At 43.6% G+C, this 13,483-nt stretch overlaps 1 protein-coding gene across 1 annotated transcript in view; it reads left to right on the forward strand.

The window, feature by feature from the left end:
• Positions 1-13,483, forward strand: part of SYCP2L (synaptonemal complex protein 2 like) — a 70,881-nt gene that overhangs the window by 43,150 nt on the left and 14,248 nt on the right. Inside the window, exons 21-25 of the mRNA XM_059686213.1 lie at positions 1,540-1,690; positions 2,297-2,346; positions 3,992-4,121; positions 5,203-5,273; positions 5,426-5,495. Coding sequence (XP_059542196.1) covers positions 1,540-1,690; positions 2,297-2,346; positions 3,992-4,121; positions 5,203-5,273; positions 5,426-5,495 — 472 coding nt within the window. The remainder of the gene's footprint in view (positions 1-1,539; positions 1,691-2,296; positions 2,347-3,991; positions 4,122-5,202; positions 5,274-5,425; positions 5,496-13,483) is intronic.

Raw genomic sequence — 13,483 nt, forward strand, 5'->3', positions numbered from 1 at the left:
CGATTGGCTGCCTCCTGCACACCCCCTATTGGGCATCAAGCCCACAACCCGGGCATGTGCTTGACTGGAATTGAACCCTGGACCCTTCAGTCTGCAGGCCGATGCTCTGTCCACTGAGCAAACCGGCTAGGGCTTCAGCCCCTTTTATAAAACTAAAGAAAGTGGGAAAGCCTCGCTGTGAGATTTTTTTAATTGGGTGCATTCAGTGAAGTGATGCTTGCTCCTTTACAAGACACTGGCTGGGCAACTCTGGAACAAATGTGGGGGTTCCGCCAACCTTTTTTATTTTTTTTCACAAAAGGAAGATGGAGATAGGCCTGGCTCACAGAGTGCCTTTCACACACGAGCTTCTCTACAAAAAGGTGAACTGCTAAACATTTAAAATAAACTCATTTGGAAAATAGATAGTTCACCATCACCCACCTTAAAGGTTGTGGATTGTGTTACCATCAACAAGGGTGACGCTGCTTCCCACCCTAAGCTGCTTCTATGCTTTGCCATTTCAGGCACAGGGTGGATCCTCCAGCTGACATGTGTTAGGTTGAGAAGAGCATGGGAGGTACTATCACCACTTTGGGATTCCTGGGAATCCTCCCTGACCTGAAATGGGAATGAGCTGTTATGGGATGAGTGGTGGAGCCCCTGTTGAGAGAGGCATGGCAGCACCAGGACCGGGGCTCCGGAGGGCACAGGAGACGGGGCTGAAATAGAGAGGTGCTTTATTAAAGTCAAAACACACTTCATGTTAACGTTTCTTTGTTTCAGCATTTCTAATAATGAATCCAAAAATAGAAAATTAAAAAATATATATATATGTGTGTGTGTGTGTGTGTGTGTGTGTATATATATATCATTATAGGGTTGAGTAATCCACTAGAACAGATTAAATTGTCCTTAAGTCTCTAACCTTTACAATTCAGGCTCAGTTTCTTTCTTTTTTTAAAATCCCCACTCAGGGATTTATTTTTTATTGATTGGAGAGAGAGGGAGAGGGAAACATCGATGTGAGAGAGAAACATTGATCAATTGCCTCACAGAATCAAACCTGTGGTCCTTCAGTGCATGGGACGACATGCTAATTACTGAGCCACACCAGTCAGGGCCTGCTCAATTTCAAAAGGCTTTAAGGTTTAAATGAAAAGGACCCTCTTATTTTTATTTTGGTTCCTCTAAAATGTAGACAGGCATGTCTCTGAAAAAATCATTGTTATACTTCCTTTTGCTGTTTCTGGTAGTATTTTGAAGTTACAGTGTTGGCACGATATTGAGGTGCACCAGCTTTTAAACAGCTACTTCGCAGCTCTTCAGTTGCAAGTATTTGACTAGAGAGGATTTTGTCATCCTTTACAACAGCCGCTTGGCTGAGAACTGACTAATGAAATCATCTGTTTCTTCTTCCCCTCCTTACTTCGGTGCCTTTTTATTATGTAAGAGACCTTGTTACTCCTCTTTTGTCTAACTTTGTAGTGATATGCTTAATTGTACATAATGGGTACTGACACCCCTTTAATAGGGTTCATTTACTATCTGTGTTTGTAGAAGTTCAATTACAGGAGACACCTCTTCTCGGAGAGTAATCAAGATTCAAGTTCTAGTGCTACTGTACTATCTTGGGACATTAACCAAGACAGGAAATCCCTAAAACCATATCCTGGTAGAAGAAAGACAAGAACCAGAAGTAGCTTAAACAGTAAGTTTGGTGCATGTCTTCTTTCGAGTCATTTTTCAAGTAAATCAGCAGGTGTTTATTTCTCAGTATGTGATGAGAGAGGGTGCCAAAGAGATGTGCGATCCTGGGATTCTCCTTTCCTGCTACAATTACATGGAAAAGGCAAAATGTACATATGTGAAACAGTACAGAAACATGGAAGGGGCCATAACCATTAAGTCTGAGCTGTAGATAAGTGGAGTGGGAGTTCAGATAAGAGGAATCTGATATGAGCTGGAATCTTCAGGAAAAGCTTCAGGGAAGAGGTGGGTGGGGCCTGAGCTCATCCTTGGAAAAAGAATAGCTGTGCAGAAGGGGGAGCATTCTAAGTTAGGTAAATCTCCAAGGACAGACGGAGGACCCAGGACCACATTCAGGGACATGATCGGGAACTGAGACTTCGTGCCGGCTGGTGAGGAACAATGTTGAATCACTAGAAAGGGATCTTAAGAGACAGACACTAGAACCAGTTGTAGGAAATAGGAGTTGCTTCTCGCCTGGATGTGGATAATTAGGAGAGGGATACATGAGTTTTTATATTTGTCATAAGCAAAGTTATCCATTGAACACCTTTTCCTTTCCTTTCAGTCTTGCCACTTTTCCCTCCCAGTCCTGCCAGTGACCGTTATAAAGACCAAGTAAGTCAATGGGGGGGATGAGGACACATTTGTAATACCTTAACTAAAAAAAAAAAAAAAAAAAAAGACCAAGTAAGTCAATTTTACCTGGGCTGCCTTGTGCCCTGTGGCATCAGCATGGCACAGGCAGATCTGCTTAGGGTTAAACTGTATTTATTTCTTAAAAAGAAAAAGCAGTGGTTGTAATCCACTGTCAGTAGAAACTGCAAGGACTTCTAAACATTTAGTATGACCTTGGGTAAAGACTTAGGATCTTTCTTCATTGTTCCCAGATGTTGCTGCAAGATTATAATAGTGCGTAAAATCTGGGCTGTTCTGATTTACTACAATGTGTGCTCTTTTGAGTTTACTTTTAAAAATAGACTTCTTGGTTTAATTTTCCCTTAGTGTTCAGTTTGTTGATATGTTACTTCCAAAGCTTTTAATGATTTAGACATTTAAACCTTTATTTTGCAAGTGGTTGAAATGCCTTCAGGGTTACGTAAATATTGAATAAACCCTCAAACTTTCTTAATTTCCTTCAATTATCCTTGTTTTATAGAAAAGTAGTTAAGAGTAGGAACACCAGTGTCCTCCAGACCAATTCAAAGCCTAATTTTAGCTGAATTACCTCTCTCAGCAGTTGGCTTTTGTTTCTTGTTAAATGAGAACCATCCGGTCTGGCTGCTGGGATTCTGAGGGCATCCACAGCAATGTGGTTAGTGCTCCAGTCATAGCTAGAGGTCTGCCCCCACCCACCTGCCTCCTTCAGCCAGGGCAGTACTGCCCACAGTGCATCTCAGGGCCTCTCCGGTCCTCTGTGGCAGAGAACGTTTGCAGGTTAAACCTGTGAGCCAGAGTAAGTACCCGCATATTTATTCAACCTGAAACAATGAGTTATCAGTTAGAAATAGACCAAGAGAACAGTGTTTAGTAAATACACCTTATGTTTTAAATAAGCACCAAAGAAACGTCAAAGCTCCAAGAACTCATAAATTTAAGCTGTGCAAGTGATGAGAAGTCTATGGAGGGCATTGCTGACTTTGTACAAATAGTGGTATTCAAAATCCACTTCTCTGTGTTGGAGTATAAGAGAATAATTTAGAGCAGAGGCCAGCAAACTTTTTCTGCAAACAGCCAGAGAGTAAATATTTTCAACTCTGTGGGCCATATGGTTTCTGTGGCAACTATTCAACTCTGCCATTGTAACTCGAAGGCTGCCCTGGACAAAACCGAAACAAATGTGTGTGTTGTGTTCAAATAAAATGTTATTTACCAAAACCTGATTTAGAGCAGTGGTTAACTCTAGCGGTCATCAGAATGGCCAGGAGGGTTTGTTAACATGCAGGTTGCTGGGTTTCGTTCCCAGAGTTTCTGGTTGAGTAGATGAGGCTTGAGAATTCGCATTTCCATCAGGTTCCCAGGTGTTGCTGATGCCGTGGGCTGGGACCACATTTTGACTTTGAGTTATTTTTTATTTAGAATTATCAATTGATATATGACCTAATGTGCTCCAACTCTGGGATCTTATAGTCTTGGCATTTCAAATGGAGCAAATCCAACACTTAAACTTTTAAAAAGGATATTGGAAATGCCTTAGAACTTTTTGATGACTTGTCTTGAGTGGTTATGAATGTTAACCCTTCTAAAATGTACTATATTTTAGGCTAAACTTTTAACACCATTATGGAAAGGTGCCTCCAGGCAAAACGACGCCACACATCCAAAAATTTCTGAAACAAAATTTCAGGGTAGTTCTGCCCATTTAATTCCTGAAACCTCTGCCCAGAAAACAGGTATCTGATTTCTGTTGATTTACATAGAAAACAGTTGTATTTTGGGAAAGGTAGTTTGAAATAAATAAAATGTTTTCCTTTTACTGTCTGTTAAAGAAAGTGTGAAAATATGCTGTTCTCCTTTTAATATTCTCATTCGCAAAAAATAGAGGATGATTAAGTTGTAATTTTACTTTAACAGCTGAGATCAGCTTGTGTATAAATGAATGCTTTGTTCTCTTTTAAAGAAATAAGAAACTCAAATGATGACTTGCTAGCAGGGAGTGGTAAACTTTTTTTGGTAAAGAACTGTATGGTAAATATTTTTTTGCTTTTTGGCCCCTATAGTTTCTGCTGCAACTGTTTAATTCTGCAGTTGCAGCACAAAATCAGCCACAGATAAGATGTAAGTCAATGGGCATTAGCTGTGATTTTATAAAACTTTATTTATAAAACCAGGCAGCAGAAGTGGCATAAGGGGCCAGAGTTTGCCACCCCTTGACCTATAGAGTTTATCTTAACCACCACTGTATTTTATTGAAACTATTTGCATCTTTTAAACTTGTAAGAGTAGGGGTTTTGTTTCTCTCACCTTTGTCATTCTGCAGCTTACTTACCATCCTGCCAGGCACATAATGCCACCAAGAAAGGCAACTGACAACCTTTCAGCTTGGCTGCCACTGGCAGAAAAGAAGGACAGAAAAGAAACAAGGAGAGAGGAAAATTAGCAGTAGAGACTAAGAGGAAATAGGGGAGTGCAACTAAGAGAGAGAAGGAGAGGGACCACAGTGTTGAGGCAGTAGAATCCTGGCCCATGAATTTGGGGCCAGATCACATCTATTAAAAGTGCTGATCTAATTGAAGGTAGTGGCTATTCATTTTATCTACAGTGCATCTTAGGGCCTCTCAGGTGAACTGCTCACCCAGTAACCATACTTGCCATGAAAGATACGAAGTTTGGGGTTTCCTTTCTTTCAGTTAGTACTGTGTCCCATTGTTTTTGACGGTGAGATTTACTATGTAGAGGGACAGTGAAGTGTTAGCGCCTGAAGTTGCTTCGTAGTGTGTTCATTCCCTGGAAACTGTTCTCTCTAATACTCAGAACTTGAGAGCCCCCACCCACCGAGCAGTGTCTCTTCACTGGAGCACTCAGAAGAACAGAATGTATCTAAGGTACTATTTAATTGTTGGGTTTTCCAGAATTAATGTTATATTTGCATAATGTACTGGCTTATTCCTTCTTAAAGGATAACATAACATCATTTGTGTTTTATTTGGAAACAAGTATGTACATGTATTTGTGGTCTGTTTGCCTTTCTTTCAAGACTGTAAACGAAGACTCATTGATGAAAAGTGCTAACCTCAAACATAAACTGGAAAACCTGGAAGACAGAGGTGAGAGAATACTAAACTCTTTTTGCAGAGTTAGACAAAGAAAAATTAATCAGATTGGGGCGGGGGGCTGTGCTATTATTAAAATTGCATCAGATAAACATTGTTGTGAGAGAGAAACATTGATCGATTGCCTCCTGACTGGGGATTGAACCCACAACCTAGGTATGTGCCCTGAGAGGGAATTGAACCTTTTGGTGTCCGGAAAGATACTCCAACCAACTGAGCCACCTGGCTAGGGCTGAATTATTTTCTTTCAAACATCATTTACCCTTGAAACAATGCAACCCTCTAGAAAATATCCATCCGTACTTTTCAGACAAATGAATATTTACCCCAGGGGTTTTGTTTCTCTCAGCTCTATCATTCTGCAGCTTGCCGCATTGTCAGGCACATAATGGAACCAAGTAAGCATGCGACTGACGACCTCTCAGCTTGGTGATGAACTCTTTTAGCTTTGTTTTTATTTTTTATTTTTTTATGGGAACATGTCTTGTAAATCTAAGCACAAAGAGAAGAGATAGTGGCTCCTATGGGAGTTGAGAGCATTTGAGAGTTGAAAATTGAGAGTATTTGTTATGCTTTAATTTAATTTTTTATTACAGAGAAGCTGGATATGGGCTCTTTCTTTTCCAAGTTCTGCAGAGCGGGAATGTGACCTTTAATGAAGTTTTCAGTTTATGAAGATTTTATTATAGCAAGCCATGAACTTCATCATTCATTAATCATTTTATTTATATACCTGGTATATAATTATTTTAACATTGACTATTCTCTAGCATAATTATAACAGCAAAATTATTTTCCTTTTGTCATCTTGAAGTCTATGACTGGTATTTCCTACTGTGGTGCTATTTCTAAAAATTTGTGTATTTACAGTTCCTCCCAAAAAGTAGTTTTAGCAGATCTTAAAATGCTAAACTTTATTAATTTCTATTTATAACTTATGTAGCAGGTATTTGGGTCTCTGAAGTTTTTGATATTCCTCTATTTCTTTATTAGTAATATAAGGTAACTAGAATAAATTATCTCTTTTATCAAGATTCTGTTCTAGGATATAAGATGTCCTTTTATTAAGTCATTTTTATTTTTTAATTACATTTTATATACATTATTATATTATGTATGTTTCAGGTGTACACCTTCAGTGATTAGATATTACATAACTTACTAAGTGATCATCCTGATAGATCTCACACTAATCTGACACCATGAAAAGTTATTAGAATATTATTGACAATACTAGAGGCCTGGTGCACGAATTTGTGCATGGGTGGGGTCCCTTGGCCTGGCTGGCGATCGGGGCCCATTGGGGCCAGTTGGCCAGGGGGAGGGACCATGGGGGGAGGTTGCCTGTGGGAGCACACTGACCACCAGAGGGCAGCTCCTGCATTGAGCATGTGCGTCAGAATGACTGGTCAACCAGTCGTTTGGTTGACCAGTTGTAACAGTCACTTAGGCTTTTATATATATAGACTAGAGGCCTGGTGCACAAAAATTTGTGCACTCGGGGGAGGAGGGGGGGTCCCTCAGCCCGGCCTGTGCCCTCTCGCAGTCTGGGACCCCTCGGGAGATAACGACCTGCTGGCTTAGGCCTGCTCCCGGGTGGCAGAGGGCAGGTCCAATCCCTAGGTGCAGCCCCTGGTCGGGCTCAGAGCAGGGCCAATTGGGGAGTTGGGGCACCACCCCCTGTCATGCACAGAGCAGGGTGGATCAGGAGGTTGCGATGCCACCCTCAGTCATGCTCAGGGTAGGGCCGATTGGGGGTTGGGGCACCGTCCCCTGTCACACTCAAGGCAGGGTCGATGGGGAGGTTGCGGCGCCACCCACTGTCATGCACAGAACAGGCCCAATCAGGGGGTTGGGGCGCTGCCCCCTGTCACTCACAGAGCAGGGCCGATAGGGGAGTTGGGGCACCGCCCCCTGTCACACACAGAGCAGGGCGGATCAGGGGGTTGGGGCACCGCCACTGTCACACTCAGGGCAGGGCCTATGGGGAGGTTATGGCTCTACCCCATCACACACAGAGCAGGGCCCGTGGGGGTGGGGGGTTGGGGCGCCACACCCTGTCACACACAGAGCAGGGCCGATCAGGGGGTTGGGGCGCAGCACCTTGTCACACACAGAGACGCAGGGTGATCAGGGGGTTGGGGAGCTCCCCCCTATCAGGCACAGAGCAGGGCTGATCAGGGGGTTGGGGCGCCTTCCCCTGTCATGAACAGAGCAGGGCAGATAGGGAGGTTGTGGCCCTGCCCCCTGTCACACACACAGCTGCAGGGCGATCAGGGGGTTTGGGCGCTGCCCCCTGTCACACTGATCCCGGTGCCGGGAGGCCTTTCAGCTCCGCTGATCCCGGTGCTGGGAGGCCTCGCGGCTCCTCTGATCCCGGTGCTGGGAGGCATATTACTCTTTTACTATATAGGATAGAGGCCTGGTCCACGGGTGGGGGCCGGCTGGTTTGCCCTGAAGGGTGTCCTGGATCAGGGTGGGGGTCCCCACTGGGGTGCCTGGCCAGCCTGGATGAGGGGATGATGGCTGTTTTCAGGCTGGCAGGTGACTGAAGCTCCCAACTGCTCCTTTTTTTCTTTTCTTTTTTTATTCTGGGCCAGCTTTAGCTCTGGCTCCAGCTCTGAGGCCTCTGCTGTTGAAAGCAGGTATCTGGTTTGTTTGGGTTCTATAACCGAAACACTGTATCAACTCCAGCTCTAAGATCCCTGCTGGCTGAAAGCAGGTTTCTGGGGTTTTGTTTAGCTTCTATATTTGTAACAATGTTTCAAACTGCAAGCTCAGAGGCCGGCAAGGCAGTCGGGGAATGTTGGTTTCCTCCGTCACTGAAGCAAGCAAGCCTCATGTTAGCTTCAAGCTGCCTGGCTGTCGACCGCCATCTTGGATGGCAGTTAATTTGCATATCGCCCTGATTAGCCAATGGGAAGGGTAGCGGATGTACAGCTAATTACCATGTTTTTCTTTTATTAGATAGGATTCCCTATGCTGTACTTTACCTCCTGTGACTATTCTGGAACTACCAATTTGCACTTCTTAATCCCTTCACCTTTTTTAACCACCTCCCTATCCCCCACCCCTGGCAACCGTCATAATGTTCTCTGTTTTTATGAGTCGGTTTCTGTTCTGCTTGTTCATTTTTTTTATTTATTTTTACATGCAATCAGTGATAGATATGCATTTATTTCCATTTTATTGTTCAAAATTTTTCTCCTTCTCCTAGTTCTCAACTTGTGGGCCGCAACCCCTGAAAATACATTCTGCATATCAGATATTTACATTATGATTCATAACAGTAGCAAAATTACAGTTATAAAGTAGCAATGAAAATAATTTTATGGTTGGGGTCACCACAACATCAGGAACTGTATTAAAGGGTCGCAGCATTAGGAAGGTTGAGAACCACTGTAAGACCCTTTAAACCTTTCTTGTAATACTGGTTTGGTGGTCATGAACTCTTTTAGCTTCTTTTATATGGGAAGCCCTTCATCAGTCCTTCAATTCTAAATGATAACTTTGTTAGGTAGAATAATCTTGGTTGTAGGTGTAGTGCTTTTCAACACTTTGAATATTTCATGCCACTCCTTTCTGGCCTATAAAGTTTCCATTGAGAAATCAGCTCACAGTCTTTTTTTCTTTTTTTTTAAAGTCAAATATCTAGAATATTCTATATTACAATTATTCTTTTTTAAATATGTATTTTTATTTCAGAAAGGAAGGGTGGGAGAGATAGAAACATCAATGAAGAGAAAATTATCAATCAGTTGCCTCCTGCATGCCACCCAGTGGGGATCAAGCCCACAACCTGGGCATGTGCCCTTGATTGGAATCAAACCCGGGACCCTTCAGTCCACATGCTGATGCTCTATCCACTGAGCCAAACTGGTTAGTCAGCTGACAGTTTTATGGGAGCTCCCTTATAAGAAACTAACTGCTTTTCTCTTTTTTTTTTATAATATATTTTTTTAATTAAATCTTTATTGTTCAGATTATTACATTTGTTCCTCTTTTTTTCCCCCCCATAACTCCCCTCCTCCCAGTTCCCGCCCCACCCTCCGCCCTCACTCCCCACCCACTGTCCTCATCCATAGGTGCACGATTTTTGTCCAGTCTCTTCCCACATCTCCCACACCCCTTTCCCCCCCAAGAATAGTCAGTCCATTCCCTTTCTATGTCCCTGATTCTATTATAATCAACAGTTCATTCTGTTCATCAGATTATTTATTCACTTGATTCTTAGATTCACTTGTTGATAGATGCATATTTGTTGTTCATAATTTGTATCTTTACCTTTTTCTTCCTCTTCCTCTTCTTAAAGGATACCTTTCAGCATTTCATATAATCCTGGTTTGGTGGTGATGAACTCCTTTAGCTTTTCCTTATCTGTGAAGCTCTTTATCTGACCTTCAATTCTGAATGATAGCTTTGCTGGATAAAGTAATCTTGGTTGTAGGTTCTTGGTATTCATCACTTTGAATATTTCTTGCCACTCCCTTCTGGCCTGCAAAGTTTCTGTTGAGAAATCAGCTGACAGTCGTATGGGTATTCCCTTGTAGGTAACTGAGTTTCTTTCTCTTGCTGTTTTTAAGATTCTCTCTTTATCTTTTGCTCTTGGCATTTTAATTATGATGTGTCTTGGTGTGGTCCTCTTTGGATTCCTTTTGTTTGGGGTTCTCCGCGCTTCTTGGACCTGTAAGTCCATTTCTTTCACCAGGTGGGGGAAGTTTTCTGTCATTATTTCTTCAAATAGGTTTTCAATATCTTGCTCTCTCTCATCTTCTGGCACCCCTATAATTCTGATGTTGGTACGCTTGAAGCTGTCCCAGAGGCTCCTTACACTATCCTCGCATTTTTGGATTCTTTTTTCATTTTGCTTTTCGGGTTGGATGTTTTTTGCTTCCTCGCATTTCAAATCATTGACTTGATTCTTGCGCTCCTCTGGTCTGCTGTCAGGCGTCTGTATAATATTCGTTATTTCAGTCCGTGTATGCTTAATTTCTAGTTGGTTCCCCAATATAAGATCGAGGGTCTTATTAGTTTTCGTGTAGATCTCATTAAGTTTATCGGCAGCTTCTAAACAGTTCTTGAGAGACCTTAAAAGTGTGGTTCTGAACTCTATATCTTCCATTGACAATTTTGTCCTGTTTCTTTGTCTCCGCATTTTGTTATGCTTCCTTGGTGCACCCCCTAGTGGTCTTTGTTCGCAGTCTTATAGTTAAACCTTGATTGTTGTAGCTAATAGCAGGGAGGGTTTGACCTCCAGGCCAAGTGGCTATGAGAATCAGCTGTGTCAGCAGTGAGAGAACTTCTGTCCTCTAGCGAGGTGCTAATCTAGCCTTTGCCTGAGGCTATCCGGCAAATGCCTCTGTGCAGGGCTTGGGCGGGGCGGGTCGCACAGGATCAACAGGGTGGGCCAGAGAGAGCAGTTATGGCGGCTCTCAGTCCTGTCCCCAGGGGCTCTGCCTCTCTGAGTCCCAGCACCCGCTGCAAAACTCAGAGAGAAAGCTGCACTCGCTCTGACTGAAGCCAGACAGTCCCGCTTCTCCCGTTTGAGTCTGGGTCCCTAAAGACTCGCCCGGATCTGGTGCTCAGAGTCTGCGACTCCCTCCCGATTGAAAACAACAACCGCGCCCTCCGCCGCCAGCCCGCTCCGCGCGCGTGCACTCCGCACCTCAGAATTTGACTTCACCACTGCGCCTCCTCTGAGTGTCTGTGTGCGTTTCTCTTTCCTCCTAGTTGTAGGACTTCCACTCAGCCAGCGTTCCTGTGGTTCTGGGTGATGTCCCTTCCGTTTTTTGGTTTCACTTTTGAAGTAGTTGTTCAAAGCAGCAAACTCCGGCATTAACCTATGCCGCCATCTTGGTTCTCCCAATAGTTTTATCTGCTTTTCTCTTGTTGCTTTTAAAATTCTCTTTGTCTTTGACCTTTTGTATTTTAATTATGATGTGTCTTGGTGTGGGCCTGTTTGAGTTCATCTTGTTTGGAACTCTCTGTGCTTCCTGAACTTTAATGTCTCTTCCCTTTACCAGGTTAGGGAAGGTTCCTATCACTTTTTCAAATAGGTTTTCAATTTCTTGCTCCCTCTCTTTTCCTTCTGGCACCCCCATGATGTGAGTATTGGTATGCTTGAGGTTGTCTCGGAGGTTCCTTACACTATCCTCATTTTTTCTTCTTCTTTGGGTATTCTTTGCTTCCTTATATTCCAAATTGCTGATTTGATTCTTGGCTTCATCTACTCTACTATTGATTCCTTGTAAATTACTTTTATTTCAATTAGTGTGTTTTTCATTTCTGACTGGTTCTTCTTTATGCTCTTTTTTTAAAAATATACTTTATTGATTTTTTACAGAGAGGAAGGGATAGGGATAGAGAGTTAGAAACATCGATGAGAATGAAACATTGATCAGCTGCCTCCTGCACTCCCCACTGGGTACGTGCCCGCAACCAAGGTACATGCCTTTGACTGGAATCGAACCTGGGACCCTTGAGTCTGTAGGCCGATGCTCTATCCACTGAGCCAAACCAGTTAGGGCATATGCTCTTAAAGCTTATTGAGCATTCTCATAACCAGTGTTTTAAACTCTGCATGTAGTAGATTGCCTGTCTCCATTTTGTTTAGTTCTTTTTCTGGAGTTTTATTCTGTTCTTTCATTTGGGATATGTTTCTTTGTATTCTCACTTTTTCAGCCTCCCTGTGTTTGTTTCCATGTACTAGGTAGAGCTGCTATGTCTCCCAGGCTTGTTAAAGTGGCCCAATGTAGTAGGTGTTCTGTAGGGTCCAGTAGCACAGTCTCTTTGGTTACCAAGCTGAGGTGTGCCCCCTGTGTAGGCTGTGTACACCCTTCTCTTGTAATTGAGCCTTGAGTGCTGTTGGCACATCAATGGGAGGTACTTACCCCCAGGCCAATCAGCTACAAGGACTGGCTGTGATCATAGATTACCATGGAGGAAAAGCTGTGCAGGGCCCCACCCAACATAGTAGAACCATTACTTTAGTGGGGCTCTGGTTCCACTGAGTGTACCCCTTGACTGAATCACTTATGGGGGTGATTGGGTGGTGATGCTTCAACATGGTCTGAGGCTGTCCACTAGGTGTACTGGCTCAGGGGTTTTTCAGGAGGTGTAAGCCAAGCTCAGTGACTGCCTCTGTTCTGCCTGGGGCCACCTGGCATGAGCTAGAAAGCAATCTGTAGATGGCTGCGACTTGTGCTGGGCTTGGAGATGCCCAGGCAAGGCCAGCCTTTGAACCAAGGTTGGAAAAGCCACTGGAAACAGCTTGGGTGGGCCTGAAAGTTGGGCGGTGTGTGACCTCAGAGAATCACTAGGGTGGGACAGACAGTGTAGCCAGTTTGATGGAGTCTCAGCTATAGCACCCACCTGGTGGCTCTGTGGGAGGAGGGCTCACCAAAGGAACAATGGCCTCTGCCAGCATGTCTGTCTGGGAGAAAGCTGCCACCCCAGCATTGGAGCTCAGAGGGCGTAAGTCTGAGTAAGTCCATGGGTGGGCCCTGTAAGAGGTACTGCCTGGGACTCCAGCAGCCTCCATCTCACTCAGCCTTAATCCCTGCTGTTTTTCACAGCCAGAAGTTATGAGAACTCTTTCTGGTACTGGAACCCTGACCTGGGAGGCCTTGTGTGGGGTTGGGGCCCTTGCTCCTCAGGGTGGTCATCCACAGCCAAGATATCCCTCCCGATTTTTATCCAACACAAGTGGGTTTAGGACCAGCCCATTCTGCGTCTTCGCCCCTCCTACCAAGCTCTATGTGGCTTTTTGTTTAATTCCCTAGTTGTAGGACTTTCATTCAGTCTGTTTTCAGCGTGTTTTGAATGATGATTTTGTAGTTTAGCTGTAATTTTGATGCGGTGTGGGAGGATGTGAGTACCATGTTAACCTATATCACCATCTTGACCAGAAGTCAAGATGTCATTTCTTATTCAAGATCTTATTTCATAGTGGCTTGGATATTCTGCAGCAGTCAATCATTCCT

This window comes from Myotis daubentonii, chromosome 3 (assembly GCF_963259705.1).
Source record: "Myotis daubentonii chromosome 3, mMyoDau2.1, whole genome shotgun sequence".
Lineage (NCBI taxonomy): Eukaryota > Metazoa > Chordata > Mammalia > Chiroptera > Vespertilionidae > Myotis > Myotis daubentonii.